The 16,696-nt window shown below is 45.4% G+C and overlaps 1 protein-coding gene across 1 annotated transcript in view; it reads left to right on the top strand.

The window, feature by feature from the left end:
- Positions 1-13,212, top strand: part of IARS1 (isoleucyl-tRNA synthetase 1) — a 40,840-nt gene extending 27,628 nt beyond the window's left edge. The window contains exons 24-34 of the mRNA XM_056127790.1: positions 1,369-1,471; positions 1,573-1,656; positions 2,599-2,773; positions 3,917-4,029; positions 5,395-5,490; positions 6,981-7,157; positions 7,978-8,083; positions 10,090-10,215; positions 10,867-11,010; positions 12,244-12,396; positions 12,502-13,212. Of these exons, the coding sequence (XP_055983765.1) occupies positions 1,369-1,471; positions 1,573-1,656; positions 2,599-2,773; positions 3,917-4,029; positions 5,395-5,490; positions 6,981-7,157; positions 7,978-8,083; positions 10,090-10,215; positions 10,867-11,010; positions 12,244-12,396; positions 12,502-12,584 (1,360 nt within the window). The 3' untranslated portion in view covers positions 12,585-13,212. The remainder of the gene's footprint in view (positions 1-1,368; positions 1,472-1,572; positions 1,657-2,598; positions 2,774-3,916; positions 4,030-5,394; positions 5,491-6,980; positions 7,158-7,977; positions 8,084-10,089; positions 10,216-10,866; positions 11,011-12,243; positions 12,397-12,501) is intronic.
- Positions 13,213-16,696: the final 3,484 nt, after the last annotated feature.

Below are 16,696 nucleotides of genomic sequence, written 5' to 3'. Positions count from 1 at the left end.
GGGTTACTCCTGGCTCTGCACTCAGGAATCACTCCTGGCGGTGCTCAGGGGACCGTATGGGATGCTGGGAATCGAACCCGGGTTGGTAATGTGCAAGGCAAACACCCTACCCACTGTGCTATCGCTCCAGCCCCTCTGGTTGTTTGTTTTAATTCTAAAATTAAGTTTGGTTTTTTTGTTGTTGTTTAATTGAATCACTGTGAGATACACAGTTACAAAGCTGTTCATGATTGGCTTTCAGTCATACAATGTTCCAACACCTGTTTCTTCACCAGTGTACATTTCCCACCCCACCCCCAATCCCCAGTCTGCCTTTATGACACTCTCTCTCTCTCTCTCTCTCTCTCTCTCTCTCTCTCTCTCTCTCTCTCTCCACCTCTATCCCTTTTCTCTCACCTTTTGGGCATTATGGTTTGTAATTACCAGTGCTGCAGGTACTGAAAGGTTATCATGTATATCACTTTGCCTCCTTTCAGCACTCAGCTCTTCTCCAGAGTGATCATTTCCAACTATCATTGCCATAGTGGTCCCTTTTCTGTCCTAAGTGCCCTTCTCCTCCTGCTGTGATAAGCTTCCCACCAAGGACCAGTCCTCCGGGCCCTCATTTCTATTATCTTTGGTTATTAATCTCATGGGTTGGAGTGATAGCACAGCAGATAGAGTGTGTTGCCCCAGTGCCCTTGCACGCAGCAGACCCGGGTTCAATTCCTCTGCCCCTCTCGGAGAGTCCGGCAAGCTACCAAGAGTATCTCGCCCGCACAGTAAAGCCTGGCAAGCTACCCATGACGTATTCAATATGCCAAAAATAGTAACAAGTCTCACAATTTGTTGTGAGATGTTACTGGTGCCCACTTGCCCACTTGAGCAAATCGATGTGTTACTCCTGGCTCATGCACTCAGGAATTACTCCTGGCAGTTCTCAGAGTACCGTATGCGATGCTGCGAATAGAGCCTGGGTCAGCCGCGTACAAGGCCAACGCCCTACCTGCTGTACTATTGCTCCAGCCCCTCATACTATGCTTTTTTTTGTATACTGCAAATTTAGTGTAATCATTCTGTCTGGTTGGCGGTTTTTTTTGTTTGTTTTGTTTTTGTTTTTTTTGCAGTGTAATTGTCATTCTTCCTCTCATTTCACTCAGCATGATACTCCCTGTCCATCCATGTGTAAGAAAATTTCATGGCTTAGTTTTTCCTAATGGCTACATAGTATTCCGTTGTGTAGATGTACCAAAGTTTCTTTATCCAGTCGCCTGTTCTTGAGCACTCAGTTATTCCAGATTCCGGCTGTTGTGAATAGTTCAAGTGGGCTCGTTTGTGATTTTCTCCTTGTGACTCTGATCTCTTCCACATACCACCTTTCCCCATCAGAGAGGAGTTGATCAACAAGAAAATTGAGAGTGCCGTTTCCAGAATGCAGTCTGTCATTGAGCTCGGGCGAGTGATTCGTGACCGGAAAACTATTCCAATAAAGGTCTGAGATTTTACTTTGGGTTTATAATGCACATGTTTGAAGTTCTTTACTTAATGTAGAGTTGTATCTGTAGCGAACTGCCCCTTTTCTTCTCTTCCTAGTATCCTTTGAAAGAAATTGTGGTTATCCATCAAGATCCAGAAGCCCTTAACGATATTAAGTCTTTGGAGAAATATATCATTGAGGTAAGAGGGATGTTTTGACCATTTTCATCCAGATCTTTTATGTAACGTCTTTCCTTGTTGTTGTCCAAAAGACAGTTTTGCCTGCCAGACTTAAAGTGTCTGCCATGATGAAACAGGGGCACCAGTTCAAACGCTCAGTGCCTGTCATGGGCCCCTGGCACTACTGAGACTGGTCCCTGAACACTGTCTAGAAGTTTGATACTTAGAATCATCATGGATGGCTGGGGGGTTTTTTGTTTGTTTTGTTTTGGGGTTTGTTTTATTTTTTTTTTTTTTTGCAATGTAGTTGTCATTCTTCAAAACGCATTTCAAGATCACTCTCATTTGGATCATTTATGTCCTCATCCACCTCTCTGCCCCTATTCTGTGCAAGGCAAGCACCCCATCCACTGTACCGTCTCTCTGGACCCAAGGATTTCATAGTATTTATAGAGGTTACCCAGTGATCACAATAACAGTTTCACAGTCAGATTTATATGATTTATGACCTTTTCATGAAAAATTCACTGTCACTTCTCATTCACACACCACTTTTCCCTCTGGATCCGACTGCCATTGATAACCACAGATATGCTCCCCATGGTATGCCAACTCTGGACATTGTATAAACAGAAACACAAGGCATGTGATCTTTCATGTCTTGACTTCCTTTTGCTTCTTTTTTCGTTTGGGGGCCATACCTGGCAGTGGTCATGGGTTTTTGTTTTTGGTTTTTTTTTTTCCACTTTCACTCACACCAATTTGTGTCCCAGCAGATGTCCAAGCTGCATCCCCTTATATAGCTCCCTAATGGTCATTGTGTGGACATGCCCTGTCTTATCCATGCCTGTTGGGCTCATTTCCACTTTGGGCTTTCAGTAAATAGTTAAGTAGTGTTTAGTCCTTCATGTAAGAGAGTTTGTGGAATGAACGTTTATGTTTCATCTTTTCCCCTGACTACAGGAATTGAATGTGCGGAAAGTGACTCTGTCTACAGATAAAAACAAGTATGGCATCCGCCTGAGGGCAGAGCCTGATCACATGGTCCTGGGCAAGAGGCTGAAGGGCGCCTTCAAGGCAGTGATGACGGCAGTGAAGCAGCTGAGCAGCCAGGCCCTGGAGCGCTTCCAGGAGACGGGTGGGTGTCGGTCACCCAGAGAATCCTTTTCAGTTCCTCAGTTTGGCTGGCACTCTGAATTGGAAATGGACAAAGCTAACGTTTGTCTTCCCCTCATAGCCCTGAGTGACAGTGATGGTCAGGGACAGCTCGAAATGAAGGGACTGGATAACAGGCAGGCGTAGGGAGAGAATGCAGAGCTGGTTCAGATGCTAGGAGTGCTCAGCCCTAGCAGGTTTAGGATGCTGCATGAGTCTCACCAAGACCCTACGACAGTCTTTCACTCTCAAGCCCGTTTTACAATCAGGAATGCTGGTCAGACACTTTAAAGTTCACCAAGAAAGCTTTTGGGGCATACTCGTAGTGCTAGCTCATGGCGTAGGACAACCTCTGAGGTTGAACATCATCAGCCTGCAAGTATGAGTTGTGATTTAAGGACCTAGAAATCAGCTGGGTGGTCATGGAAACTGGGATTATGCCCCTAAGATACTCAGTTCTAGATAAGTTTTGTATGATGTAAGAGATGAGTAACTTATTGAAACTTTGCTCATCTACTATTTATACTCAGCAAGTCACGAATCTAAATTGTTCTGTGAAGTAGCCAAGAGATCCAGGATTCTTGGGAAACAGCTTCACTTGAAACTGGTAATTTGTCTAACCTCTAGTTTCTGAGTGGACTGTTCTGCTCCATTGGAAAGAAAATAGATATAGAGCTGTGACCTCAAGTGAAATGTTCATCAAACATCCAGTGCTCAGGAACCGGGGAGCTTTGGAACCACGTGGGTTTCCCAGACGAGGCATTTGCACTAGGTCGGCCTCGAGGCTCCGCTGGGCAGGATCCGTCAGGTTCCGATTTCCCCCTGCCATGGCTTCATTCACCATGCTGCTGTTTCTAGTGAGGATTCATCAGTTTTTGGCTTGTGCTCTTTGGTCCAAAAGTTTTCATGAAACAGAAGACATTGGTGGCGGCTTCACTGTCCTTCGACCCACACAGTGCCATGTAAGAAAGGTCTGTTACCCCCTGGGCTCCAGTCGTGCTGAGAGTCACAAGGAAACGACCTCGTGCTGCTCATCGCTGCAGTTTGACGCTGCGCGTGTGCTGGTAGTAAGGTGGCTGGGGGAGGGAGGATGGTCGAGTCACAGTGGCCGTCTCTTCTCCTGTAGGGACCATAGTTGTGGAGGGCCATGAACTGCATGAGGAGGACATTCGTCTCATGTACACCTTTGACCAGGCGGCAGGGACCACTGCGCAGTTTGAGGCGCACTCGGACGCTCAGGTACTGTTCTTTCCCTGGGGCACATTCGCACCCAAAGGTGAGACCCTCTTGGGAGTACCGGCTTTTCTTTGTCCTTCCTGTGTTTATAGCATTTCTGAGGGCAAAATTAATTACCCATCTAAAGCCCTTTGGTATATGCCCTTAAGATGTATTATGTTACTTCCTTAATACACATTTTAGTTCGTAACTTCTACATGCAGATAATTGTCCTATCTTTGCACAAAAATGAATCAGACATAATCATCCCCTTCAAATAATGAGTAATTCCTGGAGACAGGAGAGAAAGCCAGTTGTTATTATTCCATCTGATCAGCTGGTGGAGATCATCTGCCACCTGAAGTCTGGGTGGTGGTGGGACTGGCCATAGTGCCTCCTTAGAGAGTAGATGCGACTGCTCAGGTTTCTAGGGCCAATGCCGCTCCTGCCATACGGGGTCACTACTGCTTCTGCTGTGATGGATCTGGTGTCCCAGCTCTCTGGAAGAGGGCATTTTAAGTTCGCCAGTGTAGGAGTGGCAGGCTTGCTGACAGACCATAATACGTCCACATAAGGAAGGCCAGCTTCGGACCTTTTTATGTGAGCAAACTGTGCTGGGAGCACAAGAAGGAATGCGCGGGAGATGGGCGGACAGAAAGGGGATCTGTCATTTGGCCAGCCTAGGAAAGACCAGAAATTGTTCGCTTTTATGCAAGAACTCTTCTTTGGATGCTTCTGGATTTCCAGACGTAGTTTGTTTCTCTGTGAGCCCCTGTGGTCATGACCTGACTGGATCCTGATCTACCTGCCTCTCCGATAAAAGTGCCGCTAGCATGATTATGACAGTATCTCTGACCTCAGAGCAGATCAGAGTAGACGAGATGGACAAGAGTAGGCCATGTCAGGGGCCAGAGAGCCCCGAGCAAGAAGATAGGCAGTTTAATCCGAATTTCAGTGGTGTTATAGTAGTGCAATTGAATTGTGTCTTAATCACAGACAATACCGAGGACTGAGGATCAATCATGCTTTAAGGAAGAGTTGATAGTGACTCTTCCTTAAGAGTCCTGTTTGTCGCTGCTCATTGAGGAGTGGGAGGTGATGGCAGGCCTCTGATTATTGATCTGACATACTTGGAGAGTTGACATTTTTTACTCTTTACATGAAAAACAGTCCCAGGGTAAACACAAAACTGTTTTTGGGAAGGGAACCTTGCTCAGAAGAGAAGAATCACTGACTACAGAGGACCCGGCTGTGGAGAAAGTGAATTTGCCCCTCCCTCCCCCTCTGCATTACTTCTGAGAATTTGGTTTTAAATAGCGTGCTGCTGAGTCTGAAAGAACACTTTGTCCTGTGCAGTTGTCAGGATGTGTGTCTGGTTCATTCCCTCAGGCTCTGGTTCTCTTAGATGTCACCCCTGACCAGTCAATGGTAGATGAAGGAGTAGCACGGGAAGTCATCAATCGGATCCAGAAACTTCGCAAAAAGGTCAGTTTGTCAAGTTAAGAACAAGTTACTGTTTGGGGGAGTGTAGGCTTGTTTGTTGGTGGAGCAGGAGACACCGGCAAACCGTGGGAATTCCGGAGGGCGTCACTGATCTGGCTCCGTTCATTCTGGGAAGGACAGGCCTCTTGGTGCTCCCCTCCCAAGCTGGGCTGTGGCCCCTTTTTTTGTGTCTATTAACAGGAACTTTCAGTCATATGTGTTCCTTGTTCCTCTTTTTCAGTTCCCAAGAATTTTTGTTAAGTCATCTTCTGGCTAGAGCTCTTTTTTTTTGGGGGGGGGGGCGGGGTTTGATTTTTGTGCCACATCCAGCAGTGCTCAGGGATCACTCCAGGCAGTGCTCAGGAGACGATCCGAGATTCTGGGTACCAAACCCAGGTTGGCCATGCAAGAGAAGTGCCTTTCCTGCTATACAATTTCAGCAGCCCATAAATAGCTCTCTTTGCTGTGTAGAAGATAATACAAGATGACAGCTATGGCCGGAGCCATAATATAGTAGGTAGGGTATTTGCCTTGCCCACAGATGATCCCTGTTCAATCTCCAGCATCCCGTATGGTTCTCTGAGTGCAAAGCCAGGAGTAAAACCCTGAGCATCACCAGTGTGGCCCAAAAAACAAAATTTTTTTTTCTGGCCTTTTGGATCATACCTGGCAATGCTCAAAGGTTACTCCTGACTCTGCACTCAGGAATAACTTCTGACATTGCTCGAGGGACCATATTAGATGCCAGGGATTGAACCCAGGTCAGCCTTGTGCAAAGCAAATGCCCTACCTGCTGTACTATCGATGCAGCCCCATAACATATGTGTTTTTTAATTGTGGGCTGGAGCGTTAGCACAGCGGGTAGGGCATTTGCCTTGCGCGCGAGCCGGGTTCTATTTCTCCACCCTCTCGGCGAGCCTGGCAAGCTACCCATGACGTATTCGATATGCCAAACACAGTAACAACAAGTCTCACAATGTTACTGGGCCCGCTCGAGCAAATCGATGAACAACAGGAGGACAATGTGTTTGTGTTCTAATTGCAAGATGACAGTGAGTCTCAAAGCCTCGGGGAAGAGATTATTGGATCTGGACAAGTGATTTGTGGGAGCTGGGAGCCAGGACAGGTGCATTAACCTCTAGCTGGAGGCTCATGGAGGCCACTCCACAGTCACACTGCGCGTGTGAGTTCAGTCTGCTGCTATCGAGCAGCTTTGCCCCTCTCTACCTCTTGTTTTATTTCTTTTTTGGCTTTTTGGGTTACACCTGGCGATGCTCAGGGGTTACTCCTTGCAGTACTCGGGGGACCATAGAGGATGCTGGGGATTGAACCCAGGTTTGCCACGTGCAAGGCAAATGTTCTATCCACTGTACTATCGCTCAGGCCCCCCTACTCTACTTCTTAGTCCAGGCAAGGAGTGGGCAGGAGACAGCACTGGTCAGCAGCATCATGTGTTTTCGTCTTCAGGATGTATCCCATTTCTGTGTTTGCAGTGTAATCTGGTTCCAACCGATGAAGTAACAGTTTATTATAAAGCAACATCTGAAGGAAAGTATCTGAACAATGTTATTGAGAGCCACACCGAGTTCATATTTGCCACCATAAAGGCCCCCTTGAAACCATATCCAGTTCCTACATCGGATAAAATTCTTATACAAGAAAAAATGCAGGTAAAACCATTTAAGACATATGGTATTAAGTTTCATGTTAAATGTACGTGGTCCCATTTTGATATTCTAACCTCTCAGAGAGATTGGTTTAGTACTCAGTATTCACATCACTTCTGTTGGGAGGATAGTAAGGTAGTACCTGAGATTTGCCCAGTAATCAGATGACTCTCAGCCTGCTGTATGTAAAACCGGAAAAGTCAATATTATGAATTTGGGTAATTATTAAAAGGAAACAATAGCTGACTTGAAAAGCAGTTAACTTTTATGATAATAGGATAGTCTTAAAATTACAGTTTCATTTCCTGTTGGTACCAGTAGGTACACTTCAGACAACTGAAAATCTGATACCAAGATAAAGAAGTTTCTGGCTCATAATGCAAATATAGGACATTTTTCACAGGGGAAGAAATTCTTTTCCATGTTCATCATAGCTTCTATCATTTGGGGCTTTTTTTGTTGTTGGTATTTACATCTTCATGCTACTTTATTTGGAACAATAGGGATAGGCAAGTAGGGCTAAAGGTCTTTCTAGTGGGACAGATTATGAGATGGTTTCATTATCTGTTTTTCATATTTTTAAATTCCTTGACACTATAAAAAAGCAAACATATGTTATTTATGATTACGGAAAAAGATGGGCTTTTTTTTCTAAAGGACTCAGTATTCAGAAAAATGCAGGAGGGAAATTATAGCTCTTGTCTCTCTCAGTGACGGGCTTGACTATGTCCTCCAAGTGTATAGCACATTTGTTCCCCCTGAGAAGCAGTAATTGCCATGTTATGTGCTGAGCCATTCAATCACATTCTTTTCATGTGCTCAGCTAAAGGGATCTGACCTGGAAATCACACTCAGCCGAGGCTCCTCAGCGCCCGGCCCTGCATGTGCCTATGTCAATCTGAACATTTGTACGAATGGTAGTGAACAAGGTAAGAGTAAATAAAGTGTCTTTTTGTCTTTTTTCTCTTTAAGTTAAACTTCTGAGTATCTTTGAAGCACGTTTTTCCTGGATTGGGGGGAATACACCCAGCGATGCAGAGGGATTATTCCTGGCTTTGCACTCAGAAATCACTCCTAGTAGTAGCAGTGCTCAGGGGACAATATGAAATGCCAAGGATTAAACTCGGCTCAGTGCATGCAAGGCAAATGCTTTCCTTACTATACGATCACTCTGATCACTCTGGCCCTTTTAAAGCACATACAAGAGAATCAGTAAAATCAGGTATTTCTTTTCTTTTAAATTTGTTCATCAGTGGGAGCCAAAGAGATAATACAGTGGGTAGGGTGTTTGCTTTGCACTTAACCAACCCAGGTTCGAGCCCCTGCACCCTATATGGTCTCCCGAGCCCCGTCAGGAATGATTCCTGAGTGCAGGGCCAGGAGTAAGCCCTGAGCACCACCAGGTGTGTCCCCAAAAAAACATTTTTTTTTCTTTTTGGGTCACACCCGGCGATGCACAAGAGGTACTCCTGGCTCATGCACTCAGGAATTACTCCTGGCGGTGCTCGGGGGACCATATGGGATGCTGGGAATCGAACCGGGGACGGCCGCATGCAAGGCAAACACCCTACCCGCTGTGCTATTGCTCCAGCCCCTCAAAAAAAAAAATTTTTTTTTTAAATGAGAGATAGTACAGCTGGTAGGGTGCTTGCCTTGTACATGGCAGATCTGGATTTGCTCCCCAGCAACCCAGATGGTCTCCCAGGCCCTGCCAGGAGTGATCCCTGAGCACAGACCCAGGAATAAGACCCTAGCGCCATAGAGTGTGGCCCAGAATCCAAAAATAAATTTGTCATCAGAGTAAACCCACAAAAGCACTTGAATCAACACCTAAAAAGATGGAGTAGTTGAACATTTCCCTTTTCGTCACACAAAATACAGTTAAGCACCCTGGACATCGCGTGCATAAAAACAGGAAGAATTAAAACTAGAGAGAGGGAGACAGAGAAACTAAGGACTTTAAACTTGAAAGTGAAAGTAAATAGCTGGTACTGTTTTGAAAAGGGTGTGGTCTTTTCAAAAGAGAAATCACTCTGCCCACTTTTTCCGTTTGTTTTTCTGTCACACTCGGTTACTCCTGGCTCTGCACTCAGGAGTTACTCCTGGTGGTGCTGATTGAACAATATGTGGGGATTGAATCTGGGTCAGCCATGTGCAAGGCAGGTGCTCAGCTCACTCTACTATTTCTCCAGCCCCACTCTACCTACTTTTCTGTTTCGTTTTGCTTTGGGGTCACACTCAGTGGTGCTCAGGCTTTGCACTCAGGGTTCACTCCTGATGGGCTCAGTGAACCATATGGGGTGCCGGGGATCAAATCTAGGTCGGCCACGTGCAAGGCAAAACCCCTCCCCGCTTGCTGTCACTCCAGCCCCTCAAACAACTTTTAAGGCAACCCCAGTATTGGCATGAGCATATAATAGACATGTAGGTCAGTGTCAGATATAGAGAGTCTAGGAAAGGACTCAGAAAATGAAGTCAAATGATGTTTGCAAAAAGAACAATCGTAAATCATTTAAGGAGTCTTCATTTATGGTATTAGAACAGTTAGATATCCATAGACAAAAATTGTCTTAGCTGGGGTTGGAGCAATAGTACAGCAGGTAGGGTGTTTGCCTTGCACGCAGCCGACCTGGGTTTGATTCCCAGCATCCCATATGATCCCCTGAGCACCGCCAGAAGTAATTCTTGAGTGCAAAGTCAGAAGTAACCCCTTTGCATCGCCAGGTGTCACCCAAAAAGCAAAAAGAAAAAGTCAACCTAGGGAGAGATAATAAAGAACAAAGGGCACTTGCCTTGTACACAACGACCCTATTTTAATCCCAGGACACATAGGGTGGTGTCCACCGAAATGGAAGTAAATTCGAGCATAAACACATTTGTTTCCTTTGAGCTTTCATTCCAGCTTAACTTTAACTTATTTTTTGTGTTATTTTAGGTGGAGTATTGCTTCTGGAAAATCCAAAAGGTGATAATAGATTAGACCTTTTAAAGCTCAAGCGCGTTGTTAGTAGCATTTTCGGTGTAAAAAATACAGAGCTTGCCGTCTTCCACGGTGCAACAGGTTCGTGGAAAGTTGACAATTCTCTATTCTTTGAAACGTGGTCACTTAGTAGAGATCATATCCTGCTAGGACTTCTGGTGCTTGACCTTGGCCTTGGTCCTGACTCTATCTAGGGCAGGTTCCTGAGCAGTGCCTGTCCGCAGCACCTCTGCACCTGCTTACAGTGTGGAACAAATGAAAACATGAACAGGAGGGGCTAATCCTGACCCCTTACCCATTTGCTGTGTGATGAATGGCAGCATTAGAGGACTCCCTGGAAAATTTTAACTTTATTAAGGTGTCTGCATCTTGCCAAATGGAAATTTTCAATTTGGTAAACCTGAATAAAACTGTAAGAATGGGGGCCAGAGAGGTAGTACAGTGGGTAGGTCACTTTCCTTGCACATGGCTGACTTAGGTTCCATCCCCAAATCCCATATGGTACCCCAGAGACCGCTAGGAATGATCCCTGAGTGCAGACAGGAGTAAGCCCTGCTGAGTTGAATTGTTACACCCTCTAGCCCACCCTCCTCAGAAAGAACTAAGCACTAGCCCCCATATCTAGATTGTGATCTTGGCAGGGAAGTGGGGTCATGGTGGATGCAGTCCGTAAAGATGACTTCAGCTCCCAAGCATTTAGCCTGAAAGAGTTCATTTTGTTTCATTTTACAGAACTACAAAACCAAACCGATTTGCTGAGTCTGAGTGGGAAAACTCTCTCTGTGACCGCCGGGTCGGCTCCCTCTGTGGCCCACAGTCCCAGCTCCCTTCTCTGTCAGTATATCAACCTGCAGCTGCTGAACACAGACCCGCAAGGTGAGTTCTGCCTGGCCAGGCCAGCATGCTCTGCAGACCAGGTGCTGGTATTCCCGTAACGGCCAGCCCCTTTGATCAGTGGGAATTCCCACACACTGAGAGATGGTGGTTTCTGGTGTAGACACCTGCATGTTCTGGAGAGCACCCGCCTCACTCCTGGTATTTTATGCAAACACTCATCCTCCTGACAGGACCAGGAGATGGGAAAAGTGATTTGGTAAAAATTACAGCTGGGGGCCGGAGCCATAGTACAGTGAGGAGGATGTTTGCCTTGAAAGTGGCCGACTTGGGTTCGATCTCTGGCATCCCATATGGTACCCCAAGCACCACCAGAAGCAATTCCTGAGTACAGAGCCAGGAATAACCCTTGAGCATCGCTGAATGTGACCCAAAAGGGAAGGAAAAAAAAAGAAAAAGGAAATTACAGTTGAGTGGCCTACAGGGCTATAGTTCAGTAGTAGAGCACTTGCCTGACAGATGTGAGGTCCTAGATTTGATTCTTGGAAAAGCAAAGAGAAGAAAAAGAGAAACAAATTACAGATAAATGAAGCAGAATCGTTTAGGTAGCAAAATATTTACATTTTGTATTTTGAATCCGGGTTGACCATGTGCAAGACAAGCACCTTACTCAACTGTATTGTCACTCCAGCCTCTTAAGACCCAAGTTTTGACCGTCAAAGAAGTGTGTGTGTGCGCGCACTTAAATATATATAAATACGTGTGTGTGTGTGTGTTTGTGTGGTCCTCATTTGTGTATCCATCATTGATGCTCTTTTCTTCCACACATTGAGATGTGCAGGCTATTCACCTGATACTTTCTGATTATTTCTGTTTCCCAGGCTTCTGTGCTAGTAGACTCCTGGGCACTTCTTTTTCCCTTTTCATTTCATCTCTGTGGAATGTGAAAGGCTAATTTTTGTGCAGACTATGTAGTGGTCCTACCCCTCTCTACCCACTGCTGGCGTTCAATGCCTTCGAGCCTGGGGTCAGAGTGAGAGCAGCTGGTAAGGTGCTGGCCTTGCACGCAGTTGACTCAAGTTTGCTTCTCCAGCATATGCTACTGCAAACGGTCCCCCTAGCTCACCAGGAGTGAACCCTGAGCACTGCGAGGTGTGGCTCCCAAACTAAACAAAGCCTTCAGAACTGTCGGGCACCATTGCTGGTAGCCCCATGCAGTCAGTAGCTAGACTGTGGGCTACTACCATTGAATCGAGCATGTTTTTTCTCCTGTAGAGTGCCTAATGGGAACAGTGGGTACTCTCCTGCTGGAAAACCCACTTGGACAGAATGGACTCACCCATCAAGGCCTTCGGCATGAGGCAGCCAAGGTATTTGGCCTTCGGAACAGGAAGCTGAAGCTGTTTCTGAGTGAGACTCAAACAGATGGTAAGGGGAGATGATGGAACGTGACAAAAGTCAATTCACTTAGGATGAGACCAAAATTCTTTACTATACAGTCAGCTAATGTTGAAAATTCTCTTTCCATCCTAGAAATTACGGAAGCAATCCCCATGAAGACGTTGAACACGAAGACTCTGTATGTGTCTGTATTGCCAACGACAGCAGAATCATGACAGGGTTGATACGGTTCACCGACCTTTCCCTCGTGCATATTCCTCCCCAACACACAGACACAATGAGGATGTTTCCCTGAGACACGCGTATGGAATGCTGCTGTAATGAGATTCATTCATGAATGACCTGAGACCTCAAAGGAATATTCACACTTGACTCTGACACCTATGCAGTCTTGTTGGGGTACTGTTACCTTGTTACCTCAGCACTACAAAGTTTCTTTCTATACTTGAATTCCTAAGTATAGACAGGAGAAAACCTTTCAGTGGTATAGTTTTATATATACATACATACAGTTCTGTGGTCTTTTACACCTTACTAGGACCTCCCAAAGGAGTGGACTGTATTGTCAAAGTTCTATTTTCACTGCTTAGGTTTTCCTGAGTTATTTGGAATGTTTTAAGTTTCAGTAAGTCAGAGCAAGAAATAAATTTTCTGTCAGATGCTAAATATGTCAGAGGTAATTCTTTCACCCATTGATTGTTGGAACGGAAGTTAAAGGACATACAAACTTAATAGTCATCTTTATTCGAAGACCTTGGTCTGACACCTATGAAAGAAGAGGAAAGAAGCGAAATTGGCCAGAAAAGCTACTATGAGAAAATCTTGGTCAGGCCAGTTGAGAGCCCTCAGAATAAAATTTCTTTGAAAGGGTTCAGAGGAGCTGGAGAGATAGTATAGGAGGTATGACACTTGCCTTGGTTCAATTTGTGGCACCACATATGGACCCCTAAACCACACCCAGAGTGATTCCTGGGTGCAGAACCAGAAGTAAATCTTGAACATAGTCATGTGTGGTTCCCACCACAAAGAGAGTTCAGACTTGAACAGAAAGGCTCTGATTCTGTGTCCCTGTCCTGTCCATCAGTGACTGGGAGCAGCCCAGGTGCAGTGTTGCCTTGTCACAGAGGCCTCCATGAATTTGAACTTGTAGCTACTAGGCTGGCGAGGTGACCCAACGTGAGCGTGTGAGTGCTTTGCATGCGGGAGACTTGAGTTGTATCCCCAAAACACATGGTTCCCCAAGCCCTATTGGCTATGACCTCCCCCTCCACACCCCCCAATATGGAGAGGCTGTCATCCAGTGTCATGTTAGAATCTTCTGAAGGGGAGATCTAAATGGGAATCCAAACGAGAGAGAAGTACTGACCAGGGTGTCAAGACATTGGGATAATTGTGCTTCTTGGGGGAGATGTAAAATGATGGTGCCACTGTATGAAGTGGAGGTTCCTAGAAAATTAAGAAGAAATTTACTATGCAATGCAAAGAATTGAAAGCAAGATCTCAAAAGAGGTAGATGTACACCCAGGTTCATTACACCATTGAAACCACCCAGAGGTGAAGCAATCCAAATGTCCACCAAGAGATGAATTGGTTAAGAGAAAAAAAAATTTTAGAGGAAGGTGTGTGTGTGTGTGTGTATTGGGGGCGGGGGGGGCAGAGCAATAGTACAGCTACTAAGGCCTTGTAGATAGCCGACATGGGTTCAATCTCCAACATCTCAAATGGTCCCCCAACCACCACTAGGAATAATTCTTGAGTACAGAGCCAGCCCCTGAGCATTGTCAGGTATGACCCCAAAAGAAGGATGAACCTTGAGGACATGTTGCTCACTGAAATACACAGTAGTCAGGTTCACTGAAGCAGTAGAATGGTGTTTGGGGCTCGAGGAAGGGAGAATTGCAGTGTTGAACAATGGGGATAATGTATATTTCTGAGGAAAGATCTGGATACAATAGTAGTAATGGTCAACTATGTCCTTATAAGATGGTTATTTAGTAACATGGTTTTTTTTTTTACCATATTTGAGAAAAGTTATAAAAACCATATCTAAGAGATGCTAACCTGATAAAGCACCCAGTGGCCAGAGCTGGAACATGTGAATGAAATGGTTAATACTGGGTCATAACCAAAGTATGAAACATCCATGAATCCAACCATAGGAAACAGTTACAAGGAAGTCAAACCAAAACCAGGGGTTCATCAGAAACCTTGAGCTCAGGATTACTTCCTACCACAGCTACTCTTCTCAGGAAAGGAGAGAGAAGTGTTTCTTTCCAGAGACGCAAAAGCTAAGGGAATTCTTTCACTAAACACAGCCTACATCAAAAGTAGTGGGAACCAGAGGCAGGAGGGATGATACAGCAGGCAGAGCATTTGCCTTGCAGTTGGCCAACCCAGGTTCAATCCCCGGCATCCTGTGTGGTCCCTCAAGCCCTACCAGGCCCCACCAGAAGTGCTTCCTTAGCCAGGAGTAAGGAGCATCAGCAGGTATGGCTCAAAAACAACAAAAGAGAAAACTAGTAACGACATCAACCTATCAGGGGAAGAACTTAGATAATTTATAGAAAAACTATAGAATAAAAACTTGATAAATATTATAGCTGAGTTTTAATTTTGTGGTGGGCATGGTGTAGCAGCATTGTGCATATGTATTAACATTTATATTCCTGTAAACTTTTTACCTTTATAATATAAAAAGGAGTAATTTTTCCCCTTCACCCTAAAAAATAAAATGCGTGAGGGTAAAAATGTAGTTTCAGAATGAGTTCAAAATTAAGTGGCTACACACAAACGAATCTCGGACTGCAGAGATGTCTCTGTACTTTACAATAGCCCGTTTTCTCCAAGCCGCTCCAGTTGAGGACAGGTGCCGTCCCTCCGCCTGCCCTGTAGGAGCCCTGGTGGGCACCATCCTTTAGAATTCAGCGAAAAGTTCCAGGTACGGGTAGTGTGGCAGGAAACGCCAGGCCTCATGGGACGGGAGAAGTCGGTCCTTCTCCAACACCCCCTCCCCCCCGCCCCAATGGGACTCTGAGAATATATCCACACCCGGCCACCATCTACTTAAGCTCCCAAATGGTCATGATCCAGAGACACAAATGAATCGGACCCGAGCAGCTTGCTGCAGCGATCTCTCCAGACCCTAATTATTAAAATTTTAGATTTCCTAGTATCCATAACAAGCAATACAAAACACATTGTCTAGCATTGCATTTTCAGCAGGTATGAGTGGTGATGGGACGACACAAATATCGAAGGTAACCAAAGTAGAGAAAGAGAGTATTGTGCAAATTGTCTGCCACACAGGCAGGGGTAGGTGTGGAATGGGGGGTGGGGGGATACTGGGGACTTTGGTGGTGGAAAATGTGCACTGGTGAAGGGATGGGTGTTTGATGATTGTGTGATCAAAGCTCAAACATAAAAATTCTGTTACTGTACCTCACAGTAAATCAATGAAAAAAAAAGTGGCTATCAACTTAAAATGTTAGATACACACCCCCCCATCACTCATGTCTAAACCTGAACCTGCTCTTCACCCTCGCTTGCTTTCCTGCCCATCGCTCCTTCCTGCCAAGCAGGGGAACTCTGGTTCCTACTTGTCCCTACCTCTTGTGCCCAACTCTGTCCCTAATCTCTGCCCATACTCTCTTGCCCAGGATACCAACTCTAGTGCTCATTCCTTATACACTTCCCCTACCTCTACTGCTGTAAACCCATGAAGACTTCGGGATCCCACGTGGATCCACCTGGTGGGTTCTATTAGTATATAGATATGATAATATATCATTAACATATCTATAACGACACATTATTTTAATATGTCTATGGGGGATATAATCATAGATACATAAATCTATCCTTGCCCCTAACCCCTGCCTGCTTAGAACTCGATCCAAGTCCCCCGACCCTAGACCTGCCAAGAAATCCTCCCAAGGTCACAGTGGCTGCCAGACATCACTAGCGATTTCTGGCTGAGGGTTAGGGATTAGAGAGTAGGATTGGAGTTAGAGGTAAAGTTAGGGTTAGTGGTTAGGAGTTAAGGTTGGGGTTGGGGTGGGTTAGGGCTGGGTTAGGGTTGGTTTCTGTGTTGGAGTTAGGGATTAGGGTTGAGGTTGGAGTTAGGGTTAGGGTTAGGGTTTGGGTTAGGAGAAGGCCTGCAGTTAGGGGTACAGGTAGGGTTAGAGCTAGGATTGGGTTAGGATTGGGGTTAAGGTTTAGGGCTACAGTATTAGTGTGTGAAGGACACGGTTAGATGTGAGGGTTTAGAGCTTAAGAGTAGGGTTCAGGACTTGGTTAAGGGGTAAGGGTTAAGGTTCAACTATTTTCC

Source organism: Sorex fumeus, unplaced genomic scaffold (assembly GCF_029834395.1).
Source record: "Sorex fumeus unplaced genomic scaffold, SorFum_2.1 ptg000063l, whole genome shotgun sequence".
NCBI lineage: Eukaryota > Metazoa > Chordata > Mammalia > Eulipotyphla > Soricidae > Sorex > Sorex fumeus.
This window is presented reverse-complemented; position numbering and strand designations above follow the sequence as displayed.